The sequence below is a fragment of the Nipponia nippon genome, unplaced genomic scaffold, assembly GCF_047370975.1.
Source record: "Nipponia nippon isolate SJK-2023a ecotype South Korea unplaced genomic scaffold, ASM4737097v1 scaffold_28, whole genome shotgun sequence".
NCBI classification, from domain to species: domain Eukaryota; kingdom Metazoa; phylum Chordata; class Aves; order Pelecaniformes; family Threskiornithidae; genus Nipponia; species Nipponia nippon.
The window spans coordinates 510,434-524,043 of NW_028262345.1; the positions used below are offsets into that span (position 1 = coordinate 510,434).

Sequence of the window (13,610 nt, forward strand, 5' to 3'; positions counted from 1 at the left end):
CCTGTGCCCATGTCCCTCTGTCCCCAGCTACCCCAGTCCATGTTCCTATGTCCCCATGCCCCCAAAGGCCCCAGCCCAAGTCCCTGTGCCCATGTCCCTGTCCCCAAGTGTCCCAGCCTGTGTCCCCATGCCCCCCAAAGCCCAAGTCCCTGTGGTGCCTGACCGTGTCCCTACGCCCAGATCCCTGTCCCCCCATGTCCTCAGATGCCCCAGCCCAAGTCCCTGTGTCCGTGTCCCCATGTCCCCACAGACCCCAGCCTGTGTCCCCATGCCCAGATCCCTGTGCCCATGTCCCTTTGTCCCCATGTCCCCAAAAGCCCAAGTCCCTGTCCCCAAGTGTCCCAGACCACATGCCCAAAGGCCCCACCGTGTGTCCCTGTGCCCATGTCCCCAAATGCCCCAGCCCAAGTCCCTGTGCCCATGTCCCTGTCCCCAAGTGTCCCAGCCTGTGTCCCCATGCCCCCCAAAGCCCAAGTCCCTGTGGTGCTTGACCATGTCCCTACGCCCAGATCCCTGTCCCCCCATGTCCCCAAATGCCCCAGCCCAAGTCCCTGTGCCCATGCCCCTGTCCCCAAGTGTCCCAGCCCATGTCACTGTGGTGCCTGACAATGTCCCCATACGCCCTAGCCTGTGTCCCCATGTCCCCAAATGCCCCAGCCTGTGTCCCTGTGCCTGACCACGTCCCTACACCGATGTCCCTGTGCCCATGTCCCTGTGGTGCCTGACCACGTCCCCATGCCCAGATCCCTGTGCCCATGTCCCCAAACGCCCCAGCCCATGTCCCTATGTCCCCATATGCTCCAGCCCCTGTCCCCATGCCCAGATCCCCGTGTCCCCATATCCCCAAGTGTCCCACCCATGTCCCAGCCCGTGTCCCTGTGCTCATGCCCAACGTCCCCGTGTCCCCATGGTGGCCTTTACCTGCTGTGTTCCCGGTGTGACGCCTCGTCTCCTGGCTCCCGCGGTGGGGGTCGCGGGGCCCCAGCTGCCCCGTGCCTCAGTTTCCCTCTGCCACCGGCCACCCGCTGCGCCCACGTCCCCCAGGTGGGGACCCTTTCCCTCGCAGCCTCCCCACCCTGGGGACCCCGCTGCGAGGCCACGGCACCCCTCAAGCTCCAGGCCAGGTCCACGCCGGGGCAAAGCGTCACCGAAAGCGCCGGCGTCCCGGCGGGGCGGCCATCAGCCCAGGCGTGCCACGAGAAACACCTCTTGTATTGACCGCGGCGCTGCGATACAGCGCGGAGAGGCCCTTCCCGGGGGGGTCCCCGTCCCACCGATGTCCCCCCCAACCCTGTCCCATGCGGCGGGACCCCCCCCAACCCCCCCGAAACGGACTCTATAAGTATGGACACCGAACACCAAGAAGGAAGGGAAGGAGCCGGGTGGGAGAGGGAAGCGGAGGCGAGCGGCTGGGGGGGCGCAGGGGGGGGAGGCCGGGCCGGGGGTGTCCCCAGCCCTGCGGAGGGGACGGCTCCCCGGGGCTCGGCGCGTCCTCGGCGGGGTTGTGCTTAGCGTGTATCGGGGGGCCGGTCCCCCACCCTGCAGCCCCGCTCTGGGGCGGGGAGGCTGGACCCGGCCTCTTCCCACCGCCGCTCCCGGCGGGCGCGACTGTCCACGGCGTCCGCGCGGAGGGTCCCGATCATCCCCGGAGGGGCTCAAACGTGCGTCTGCATCCGCCTCTGCAGGGGCCGGCTGGGATCTGAGTTTTGGGAAGAAGATTGGGAATGATGGGAGGAGGAGGCGGAGGCCTTGCTGGCCTTGTCGAACTGCACGTAGCCGTCCTGCTTGCCGCTGCTGCTGATGCTGCTGTCGCACTGGGTGTCGAGGAAGGAGCTGCTGTCGCTCATGGAGCCGCGCTGGAACTCGCGCTCGCACAGCTCGATGGAGCTGCTGCCCATGCCCAGCACGAAGCGCTGGCTGTAGTCGTAGAGGCGGCTCTGCCCGCTCAAGGTGCTGTAGATGTTGGTGAAGGACATGCCGGTGGGCACCCGTTGCTTGCTGGCGGGGCGCAGGTCCGCCGGGCAGCCCGACAGCGAGATGGTTGGGGTGGAGTGGTGCTCCTTGAAGGTGTTCACGCTGTAGTAACCGTTGGTGGGGTCCTGCGGGGTGGGGAAAGGGGGGGGGGGGGCAGGTTGGTGGAGCCCACCCTGGCATTCGGGGCACCCATCCCGCTCACGCACCCGTGGTGTGCGAGAGGACACCTTCAACCATGCGGCATCGGAGGCCGCCAACGCGTCCCGCCCAGCTCAACCCCCTCCACATCGGGGCCGAGGGAGGCACGGGTGCCCCTTGCGCCCCGCTGTCCTGGCGCACACCTTTTTCTTATCCCCCAAAGGGTGCTGGGACCAGGGAACAGCACCGGGGTACCAGAGCGTCCCTCCCTGCGCAGGGTACGGGCCACAATTGGTGACACCAGGGGACACGGCACAAGGACAGAAAGCCTGGAAGAAGCAACGCTGGGTGAGGGACGGGCGCGGGAATGGGTGCTCAGCACCCCGGGGTGCCAGCGCCCCGGCCACGTGCTGCAGCCCCTCTTGCAGGAGCCACCTGGGGAGGCTTTGAGCCTCATCTGCCCGTGGGGCTGGGGACGGAGGGGGCCACGTCCCCGGGGGCCGGCTCACCTTCAGGTTTTGAAACTCCTTCTCCTCCTCCTTGAGCACCTCCAGCTGCTTCAGCACCGAGTCCTGCTGAAACTCCCCCCGGTCCATCTAGGAGAGGAGGCGGGTGGGTGGCAGCGTCCCCGAGCCCCCGCTCTCCCCCCACCCCTGCCATCAGCCCTGCGCAGGGAGACGCCGGCACCCACCGCCGGGATCGAAGGGAGACGCCGGCACCCACCACCCGGACCGAAGGACGGGCCCAGGGACGCTCCAGCGAGGCAGCGGCGGAGGGCAGCGGAGTGGCTGCCCCAAAGCCGCGCGATTCCCTGGGTTACAAATCGGGTTTTCCCTCTGTTTAGGACTAAAAAGGCCGGGCTGATGTGGAAAGCGAACTATTTAACTCTGCTAAGCGGGTCAGGAGGGGACAGCCGGGCTGCAGAAGCTCTTTTGGATTTGATTCGACTCAATTTTTGCTCCCGCTGCTCCTTCGCAGACCCCCGGAGCTGGACGCTGCCGCCCCGACGTGCCGCCGTCACCCGTCTCTCTCCGCCTCGTTACTTCTCCTTTGAAGGCTGACCGTGATCGGGGGGGGCAAGGTACACGTTAATTAGACCACGGCTTTAATTACCCTTCCTTCAGCAAGGTGGGGTTGTGCAGAAGCGGAATAATTATCAACCGATTTCTCAGCTGCCTTTTTTTTATCTTCTCCCGTATCGATCGCGAGCCTCCAGCCCGGTTTCTCTGCTCCAGCCGCCCTGATCACAGCCCCAGATCAGCCCAAAAATTCCCTTTTATTGCCCAACTTCTCGTCTCCTTTTTAAAATGGTAAGTGGTTGTGGAAATTCACCCTGCAGCGCTTTCTGTTCATCTCCTGAAAGCCTTTGATATGGCTATTAAATGCAATAAATTAAAGTACCTGAGTTTTCCTAGGAAAAAAGCAGCCTGTAACAGCCATTGATTTACCAAGGTAAATACAAGTGTCACCGAGGATTAAATTCAGTGCAGTTAAAACGGTACGTGGAGGGCTTTTGGGTGGGTTTTTTTGGCTCTGCCGGCTGCACGCCCGCCCCAGCGACACCCTAAACCCCCAGCCCATCGCTGCAGAGGCAGGGGATGGGGCTGCACGCAGCCGTCTCAAACCCAGCGCGAGGGTTTCGCAGCTCCTGGCTCCGGAAGAAAAGGAGAAACCGCTTCTCCTCCTCGGACTTGGCTGGTTTTCGGCGCGGGTGGCCCAGGTGGGAGACGGAGAGGGGACAAGAGCGGGTGAGAACCATGGGGACAGTCCCGCCGGTGGCAAAAACCTGCCTAGAATTAATAAGTTGGGTTTGATGAGGTATTTTAAGCTGTTTTATGGCATTTCTGGCAACGATGGTTGGAGCGGTCCGGGCACCGGGATGCTCCTCCAGCCCCCTGGGGTCCCTGCCTCTCCCCAGGGCTGGGGGATGCTGTGGATTGGGCTGCACCCCGTGGATTTGGGGGCTGCACCCTGTGGATTTGGGGGCTGCACCCCGTGGATTTGGGGGCTGCAGTGAGCCCGGGCGCCGTCAGAGGGCACTGAGCCCCCGCGCCAGCCAAGAGCGCGGGCCGTAAAGCTCCATCGCATCCCTGCGTTGCCAATTCCCGCATTACAGCCCGTCATTAACGCGCCCTTTATTACAAGTTTGCGCGGCGGCTGAGCCCTGACGCGATCGCGCGCCGTTAATTAGCGGGCGGCGGGCCGCTCGTTAGCTTGCCTTCCTCTCTGCCATCGCTGGGTAAACACGAGCGAGCGAATGAAAGTTAACAAAAGTTAACTCTGTTACCGCTATTAATGGGGATTACGAATGCAGAGGCAGCAGGGGAGAGGGGGAAAGAGGGAAATACAGGAGAAAAAGAGACCCGAAAGGTCGGAGCGCACGGCCACGAGCCGGCAACGCACTCACGGACGCCGGCACAGGCGCGGGATGCTCCAGGATCGTGCGCAGACTTTTTTTCCCAGAGCCGTGGTTTTCTCCAGCTGGGCTACAGCACCCGTACGCTTCGGTCCCTCGGCCGCATGGCTGCCGTGCAGATGGCAGTGCCCACCATTCCCCCTCCTGCCGGTGCCGCCGAATCCGAAGGCACGGCCTGATCCCGGGAATGTCGTGCCAGGACTTAACCCTGCTTGACAGCGCCAGGACCGGTGCACATTGCGACCGGGCATCCCGGTCGCGGTGTAAAGCCGTCCCCATGCCCAAACCTCGCTGGTCCCTCCTGGACCAACACGGCTAAGGGATGTGATGAGCTGCATCCATAATCGCCACCGCTGCTTGCCTCAGTTTCCCCTGCTGCAAAAGAGTGACCCCCCCCCCCCCCCCCCCGTTACAAAGCATCACATCAGCTTTGCCGTGCTGGCTCCTACCATCAAGGGAGCACATCCCTGCGAAGCAAAGCAACATCTCAAGGTCACTCAAGGCAGGGAAACGACATTTAAATTATGAAAATAGTGGCCATCTCCAGCGCCGCGCCTCCTAATCCTCTGCCCGCAGGAGCACTCCCTCATTTAACGCCGCCAAATGAAGCCGCTTTCAGCTGGGATGTCGAATCTACCAGACCAGATATTAAATTCGTTGCTTTCATTAGCGGAGACAATATGTTTTTTAAAATGCTGCTCCCTCCGGTGTGCCCGGTCGGCTCCCGGAGCATCCATCCAGGCCCGGCAGCCGCAGGGCGAGCCCCTCGCCCCGGGGAGGTGCCTCCCCCTCCCTCGCACCGCCTTTAATTAGAACATTTCCCGCTTGTCGGATAATTGGATGCCACTCAGCCGCTCTTCGAAACTCGTGTGGGTCAAACCCTACCGGGGGCGAGGGATGTTGTTTAATAGATTCCCAAGACGGCGGCTTCCTCTGCTCCCAGCGGGGACCGGCTGCCGGGGAGGAAACAAGCACACAAATAAAAAAAACCACCCCGCTGGGCTTTCCCAGCCGGCCGAGGGTTTATCGCCTTCAAACGCCGGCTCCTGCCTCCGCCGCCGTCAGCTCCCACTGAGCGCCTGTGCCCTCCCTCCCAACGCCCGCAGGTGAAGCTGCGTCACCTCGTCCCACCGGTCCCCAAAATGTTGGGTTTTGGCTGGGCAGAGGCCAGCCTGCCATCCTTCTCGTGTCCTTCTTCCTTTCTTGGGAGCACTTGGAGCATTTCTTGGGGAGAAAAGCAGAGAAAATGATGCTGTGACAGCTGGGCTGCAGGTAGAAATGAGCCTCGCCCTGAATTTCACCTCCGCTTTTTTAATTCTTCCTCTTCTGTGGGGATCTGAGCTGAGCTCCTGAGTGGAAAACGTGCCCGGTGTCGATCTGCGGGCTGTGAACAAACTGGGAACATCGCTCGGAGGAGAGGGATGGGTTTCAGGATGGGGACAGGGAAGAAAGGCGAGCAAGGAAAAGATCATCAACCTGCCTGCTGGATGGGTTATTTTGACTGTTCCACCCCAAATATGAGGCAAACGCGATGCCGGGTTCTACCCGCCCACACTGGAGCCCCTTCGACTTCGGATGCTCTTGCCTGCTGGTCGCTTTGGGATCGTCTCGATCACAATTCCTCCTGGCAGTGGGGATGGCTCCTTTAGGATCATCAGCCCCATTTCACAGATGAGGAAACTGAGGCACAGAGTCCAATCAGCCAGGAACAAAACCCCGTCACCCCGCCATGCCAACGGAGGAGGTTACGCCACGTCGGAGCTGACGACGCTCTTCAACCCCCTACTCACAGACCAGGCTCAGCCCAATTGGCGTGCCGAGGCAACGCACCCTGGCAGGAGGGAGAAAGTAGCCGTTGTGATTTATTTTTTCCAGGCTCAGCCCCTTTAACCGGCTTTTTTGCCTCCAGCCGCTGGCTGCTCTTCGCTTTCGGGCCCCTGCGGGTTGGCAGCCTTTTCCCTGCCCGTAGGCAGCGCCTGGCAGAACAGCTAACGGGGGGGGGGACACACACGATGTGAACATATGCAAATCAGACAGCATGACGTGTATCCTAAGGTGTTAATGAATTTATAGATGCATGAATAATTATTTGTGAAAAGCACGGAGAGCTGCGGAGGTCACAGATGGCTGGAGAATAACAAATGCAATAGCGTTTGGGGGGGAAAGAAGAGTCACGCTGGCACTCCGTAGCCAAAAACGCTCCGGCGAGGTGGAAACACCATGGGAAAGGGCGGCGCGCCGGCACCGTCGGTGGTGCGGAGGGTGGATCGCCGCTCCCGAAGCTTGGCAGGAGCGGGTCGGGCCGTGCCCGACCTCAAGCGCTTGGCCAAGGGTCCGGGACGGGGAGCGCAAAAGCCGCCACGAAGCAGCAAGGCGTTGAGCAGAGGGGAGCTGTTTGCAAGCGTGGCTTGCTTTTCGTTAACATCTGCATTAATGATCTCGCCGCGCGAGCACCCAGCATGTTAATGAAATTCGCAGTTGATATTAAACAGCAAGGTGTTACGAACATGGTTGAGGGCAAGGAGATCATTTCAAAGGACAGCGTCGAGGTTGAGCCCGGGCTGGAAATATCACAAGAAGCTTAGGGGAGGCAAACGAAGAAGCAGCGGGGGAAATAACGCTGGTACGGGGAGGAGGGAGAGCGGGAAAGTCTTGGGGGGAGGGCAGGGAGCAGGTAAGGGGTGCTTTGCCCCCCTGCTCCCGCTGGAGAGGTCTCATCACCGCTCATTAGCGAGGACAAATTTTTTTAACTCGATCCATCATTTCATTGCCGAACTCGGAGCCTCTGATGAGGAATCTGTTCAGCGTCCAAAGCCTGGGTCTCTAACGGCCAGAGGAGGATGCTCGCACCGGCTGTTGGGAACAGCGAGGAGGGGGATGAGGGAGAGCGGCGGCCCCAGGGGCTCCGAGGAGAAAAGAAATGGGAAGTATCTGCTGGGAACGCTCTTGCCGAGGGCAGGTGAGGATGGGGATGCTCCGGTCCAGGCAGGGGAGGGGGCTTTGATGTCTTCTCCCTGCCCGGTAGGACGTCCCAACCAAATCCACCCATAGTCAGAGACTAGGGACCATTTCTTCCAGCCTCTTGAACAGCGTTGATCCAGCGATGTTATTTCCAACTGATGTATCTCAGGAAAAGCGCCTGGGTTTGGCCAGGAGAGGGCTGGAATCACCTTCTCCCGCGCTCCAGCAGCCAGGCTGTTACGCTCGGTAGCCAAAAGCGCTCGACTTTTTGCCTACCCTGTTGGCACTTAAATAGCCCCTTTACACCGCGCCGTAGCCAAACCACTTCTCACAAGTCTCGCTGATCAGCTAAACCACGAGCTCTGTAAACTTCTCCCTGTCAGGCTTTGTTTTTCCCGGCTATCAAATCAATATTGTCATTTTTTTTCTGTGCCATTTCCATCCTGCCAGCATCCTTATGGAAATGGGGACGGCACAGCTCGGCACTGCTCCGGTACCAGCCTCACCGAGGGCACGCGTTGATGGGAAATCACTTTCTGGCTCCGGCAAATAATCCAGGCAAACCCCGACGATGTCTTGCAAGATCCTGTGCCTGGCCTCCCACGACCATCCTCTTCCTCACTCACTCGTCAATGGTAAATGGTCCTCGTACGGCTCCTCTGCCGAGGCTTCGTGCGTGCTTCCAGCTCGGTGGTTAAGGGCTCGAGCAGCATTTGGGCTGATCTTAGCCCCTCCTTTGGAAGCCAGGTCTGGGCTTGGTGCTGTTCATCACTGTCTACACGGACGGTGGGACAGGGGCCTATGGAGAGGAAGGTCCTCATCCCCTTCATCCCAGCAGATTGCACCAAACCTGAGGCCCAGCCTCCTCTGTCCTTCCACCCAGCGAAGCCTTGCAAATCCTGCTGGGGATTTGCAGACTCCTCGGGGCAAAGCCCTGCAGGGACCAAAGGGTCTTGCACAGAAACCGCAGCGGTGCTGGGATAACATGCCTGATCTCCGTCTCCTCTTGCCTTCTCATTTTGAGGCTCCCTTGCTGTCCACGTGCACCGTCAGACGTTGGATTTTGCCCACCCCGCGATCCTTGCCTCTCCACCAGCAATTCATCAAACAGCTTTTGCAGGCAGGGCATGCCGATGCTTACAAGTGCTGCCCAAAAAATGGAGGGTTAGAGCAGGAATAAACCACCCAGCAGCCTAGAAAGCAGCCTCCAGCCTCTTCAGTCCCTTCTCCCGTTCCTATCTGCTCTTTTCTCTCACCTTTTAAGGCCTTTCTTCGCCACTTGTTCGGCTTCTATTTGTCACCTACGCCATGACACCAGCAAGAAAAAGCAAAGGCAAATGGGGGCTGAGACACGGCCAACGCCGGGCTGCGAGGATGCGCCGCTCCATGGGCTGAAGCTGAATTTCCTGGGATCTCAGCCATCAGCGTCTTGCCCTGCCTGTGTCACTCGGTCCCCTGGGGCAAAGGCAGCGGCCGCAGGAAGGTGACACCTCCCAGGTTATTCCAGACCCAGGCCCAGGCTGGCGTCAGCAATCCGCAACCAACTGTGTGCACATACATTATTTTTGCACCTATACCTCTCTAAATGGCGTCCAGGAGAGCCCAGTTCTCGCTGGCTAATTAGCTCATTATTATATTGTGCTCACCTATTGCGTGTCTACTTGCAGTTTGCAGCTCTTTCCCCAGGCGAGGCGGCAAATTTGCTTTGCAATTAGCCCTGCGGGCAGCTGGGCTACTGCAATAAACCTCTCCCAGCTCTCCCTCCTCATTAGCAAAGTCTCACTCGAGGAGCTTTTATGGCAGAAGAATGCGGATCTCAAGAGCAAGATTTTTGGAAGAGCATCTTTGCCTCGAGTGGGGATTACGGCACTGAACTACACGTGCCCGGGCTCATTACCGTCAAACGCTTACCCAGAGTAATTGCTTACAGGGAGAAGAAGTAATTGCTTACGGGGAGAAGAAGTAAATCCTTACCATCAGCTGCTTGATGGTTGGGTGCTCCTCCGTCTCCCTGCCCGAGGCCGGCTCCTTGTGGACGATCTCCACGCGGATATCGTTCTTGGCAGAAACCACACCTTTGAGATCTGGGCAAAGAGCGAGATGGAGAAGGGGTTAGTCGAAGGCGATCCTGGAGCATCCTCAGGGACCCGACCGATTGCCGAGGATGTCCAGCAGCACCGGGGAAAATTACCCCTGGCTCAGCAAGTGCATCTGAGAATTGGGCTAAGGTATGGGCAGGTGAAAGCTTCACCTCCGGGGAGCTCCGATTTCTAGTTTAATTCCCTTGGGAGCTTGGTTAGGCTCTGCCATACTCACATGCTATTAACATGAACCAGTGCTCCTGAGGGACGGACCAGCTCTTCCCTGGTGCTGGGAAGCCCCTGAGAAAAAGCCTTCCCCAGGTTTGGGGTGCAGATGGAGATGGAAAAGGCCAAGCAGTGAACAGAGACATAAGCAGGGCTTTGGGAACGACAAAATCATCCCTGGCTGCTGCTCCAAGCAGTCTGTTTTCATGCAGGGCAGAGAAACATTTCTGGAGAGACTCTCTGCCTCCCCTGAAGGTGTCAGGCGTGCTTTGAAGAAGTCATTTTAGCAAAATTAAACCAAAGACACCGAGCAGCAGGAGCAGAAATGGCCAGGTGAATCCGAGATGAAAAGCAGAGATGGATGCAAATCTGACCAGGGACATCTAAACAGCTTCGAAGCCGGGCTTCAGCCTACGATCTGGCTCTCACCTCCTAGGATGGCTGCACCAACCCTCCCGGACCCAAAACCGCCTCGAACCATCAGATCCACCTCCAGCCAAAGGAACCGGCGGTGCCCTGCCAAGCCAGGCCCGCACCGACTCAGGCCAGCAACGGCTGGACCACGCGGGAGGAGACGGTGATTTCATCTGTCAACCAAACCGAATCACGCCGCCGAGACCGGCTTGAAGCTCCAGCCTTGAATTAATCCATCTCAGCATCCCGTGCCCTCGATATCTGTCACCCACAGACGTCTCCAGGTTGCAGGGTGCAAGGCAAAGTGTTTCGCTGGGAGGTTATTACTGCTTTTTCTTGCTGGTACCACGTTCCTGGTGCCGGAGCCTCCGTCTTTAATCACAAGGAGAAGCTAATTACTGTCTTGCACATCCTCTCCCAGGAGTGCTCCCCCTTAAATAACTCTGGGCTGTTAATTCACCGAAGATACAACAACAGATGTGCAGTAAAGTCTTTTTTTTTAAATTCCAGAGCCTCCAGGCTTGGTGTATCTGCACCCGGTGCATTTTTTTGCTGTATCTCCCCAAAGCAAGGCCAGGAATTACTTCTCCCAGTGCCATTAGCTGCGGTTGCAGCCATCAGGAGCTGCCTCCTCCAGAATTACTGCTGGGTCACCTTGTCCCCTCCGCCGGGAGCTGTGCGGAGCCATCCCCACAGCCTGCCGACGGTTTTTGTTTGCAGGCTGTTGTTTTAAATGATGCAACAACGCTCCGGTATTTGTCCTGGGAGAGGAATCTGCAGTCATCCTGCTAGGAAATGAGTCCCTCTCCTGATATCAAAGTGCTCTGCTGGTCCCATCACTCCTGAGCTGATCTCTGTAATACCTCTGCTGATTTCACACCACTAATCCTGAGCAAAGTCCTTTCCTCACCTTCTCAACCTGGTTTTTCTACCTTCCTAATGCTCACCTGCTGCTGGAGCTAGTGGCCACAGCAGCTGGTTTGCATTAGCCCCTGCAAAATCAGGAGAAAAGCCCTTCGCCCTGGGACAGCCAAGACCTCCCCTGCAGGGTTTTGCACCATGGGTGCACCGCTGATGCTCCCAGCTCCCCCCAAAACCAAGGAGGGACCCGATTTTGGCAGCTCCAAGTGGCTTTTGGAGCCATGGAATGGGGGACCAAGTAGCCCCATTGCCACCAGCACCCCCTGCTCCCTGCACGAAGCTCAGGCCGGAGAACCCCACCTGCACCCAGGCTTTGCTTCGTCAGCACCACGGCATCCCGCTCCTCTCCAGCGGCGAGCACCCGGCAAAGCATCTGTTACCCAACCGGCGTCCCCGGTGGGGTCCGGCAGGGAGGGAAGGGAGCTCAGGGCAGGGATCTTTTCTGATCTCTTGGATGATCTCTTTTCTGCTCGCTTGCTCCGATCCCAAAATGAAGTAGCGAAGAAGCCTTGCGGGAAGCCCAGGGACCCGCTCTCCGGCCCGGGGATGCCGTAGGCCTCTCCCCAGGGCATGGCAACCAGGGACTTACGCTGCAAGAGGAGCTGAAGAACAGCAGTGGTGCGGTGAGCACGCTGGGAAGATGCCTAGACCCATCAGCTCGTTGCATATAGGAGGCCAAAAAGTCCTTTCTAAGTGGGACAGCACTGGAAATAGAGCGGAGGAAAGGGACTTCAAGCAGTGCCACGCCACCAGGTCCCCAGTACTCTCTTCCCAATACGTATCCTCCTAGCCCTGGCGAGGAAAATGCCTCTTATTCCCGATTTACCACTTGGATTCCCATCCAAGAGATGAATCACACAAGGCTTTTGGGTGGGATGGGGTTGTTCCCTCCTGGAAAAGCCCTGGTTTCTCCCCCAAAGACCTGCCCGTCCTCTGCACGCTTCCAGCTTGGGAGGAACTCTAAAACCTGGCACTTGCACTGCGTCTTTGATCTGTTGTCAGGGCATTAGTGTTAAATTGTATGTCCTGTAAAGAACCCCGCACCATCTGGTTACGGCAAATAAGAAGAAGATAATGAACCACATGCTCCAAACGATGCGGCGTGGGGAAAGCACGGCCGATTTCATCCGACATGGTAACACGGCTTGGCCCCCGCTTTCTTCAGGCGCTCAAATCGTCCATCCTTGCTGAATCATCTCTGCAACATCAAATTGGCCTGGTCTTGGGTCCGGTCCATCAGCAATCCTTCCCCAAAAAGCAAGATTAATGACTGCCCCCCATTTTATTTGTTAATTCTTGCTAATGGAGGCTGCAAGAGTTCAAAAAACAAGGGATAAAACAGGGAGAGGCATCATTATCGCTCTTAAAATTAAACACATTTCTGCCGCGGGAGGCCGTGCGTTCATACCCAAATCCAAGAGGAGCCTGGTGTTTTTGATTGCTTTGCAAACGATCAAGAGGGAGAAAAACAAAAAAGAAAAGAAAAACCAACGGGGTTTTCTGGCACACACACAGAGAGCTTGGCGTCCCGGCATCCGTACCACGTGTCTCCCGAGCCAGGAGCACCATCGAGTATCTCCTCTTCTCCCCCGTGGCCTGACATGTTCCGGACAATCACGCTCCTCTCCCTCCTGGTTTGATGCCTTTTCATTTAGCCAACAATCCTCCTTTTATTTCCCGGTGTCTTTTTAATGAGGCAACACGATGCCACGCTGTTCGCCCCTCCCTCTCCTCTACCTGCGTCTTTAACTTGTATTCCCGCTGCAGCCAGGCTTCAAAACCCACATGTCCCATGTAAAATTCCTCAGCCGGCTGCAATTTCCCACTGGAAACCTGCATTTTACATCGAGAAAAATGGAATTAAACCAGAAGCAGAACCGAGAGTACAAACCGAGGAGGGTTTTTAAGCACCGATGTGGCATGGTGAGGGTGCTTCTCCCTCTCGGACATCAGGATTTCTCCAAGGGAAGAGCAGGTCCCTTCGCAGTGCCTCGGCCCCCAGGACACCCCTGCACGGCTCCCGAGCTGCCTGTGTTTTCCACGTGCTCCGAAACCCCTTCCTTTTCCCGCAGGGCTGCCTTTAGCAGCCGAGTGGCGCTGAACATTTGCTAGGCCAACCCGAGCAGCAGCTTGCGCTGGTGCCGTCTCAGTAAATTCAGCCTCTAATTTCTTTGTGACCCACTCTATTCGCCCCCCCGCCAAGGTTTTGTGCCCGAAGGGGTGCGGCGGGGCGGGGGGAGACACTTACTCCTCTGGGAGCGGGCACAGCAGAAGGCGACGATGGTGGCCATCAACACCAGGAACGCCACGCCGGCCCCCACGGCCACTCCGATGATCACCGCCATCGGCACTGACTCTGCAAGAGGAAGGAGAGGGAGCATGAAGCCGGGATGAAGGTCGGAGAGGTGGCTTTTCCCCAAGGGACCCACCCCCGGCTACTGGAAAGCGGCTCGGTGATGAGCCTGGGGAGGGTTTTGGGG

The 13,610-nt window shown here is 58.4% G+C and overlaps 1 protein-coding gene across 2 annotated transcripts in view; it reads right to left on the reverse strand.

Annotated features, from left to right (window-relative positions):
- Window positions 1–1,324: 1,324 nt before the first annotated feature.
- KIRREL3 (kirre like nephrin family adhesion molecule 3) overlaps window positions 1,325–13,610 on the reverse strand; it is a 137,336-nt gene continuing 125,050 nt past the window's right edge. For both annotated transcript variants that reach the window (XM_087763471.1, XM_087763472.1), the window contains 4 exons: window positions 13,379–13,486; window positions 9,464–9,573; window positions 2,622–2,708; window positions 1,325–2,099 (listed from right to left, as the gene is read on the reverse strand). In XM_087763471.1, coding sequence (XP_087619597.1) covers window positions 1,656–2,099; window positions 2,622–2,708; window positions 9,464–9,573; window positions 13,379–13,486 — 749 coding nt within the window. In that variant the 3' untranslated portion in view covers window positions 1,325–1,655. The remainder of the gene's footprint in view (window positions 2,100–2,621; window positions 2,709–9,463; window positions 9,574–13,378; window positions 13,487–13,610) is intronic.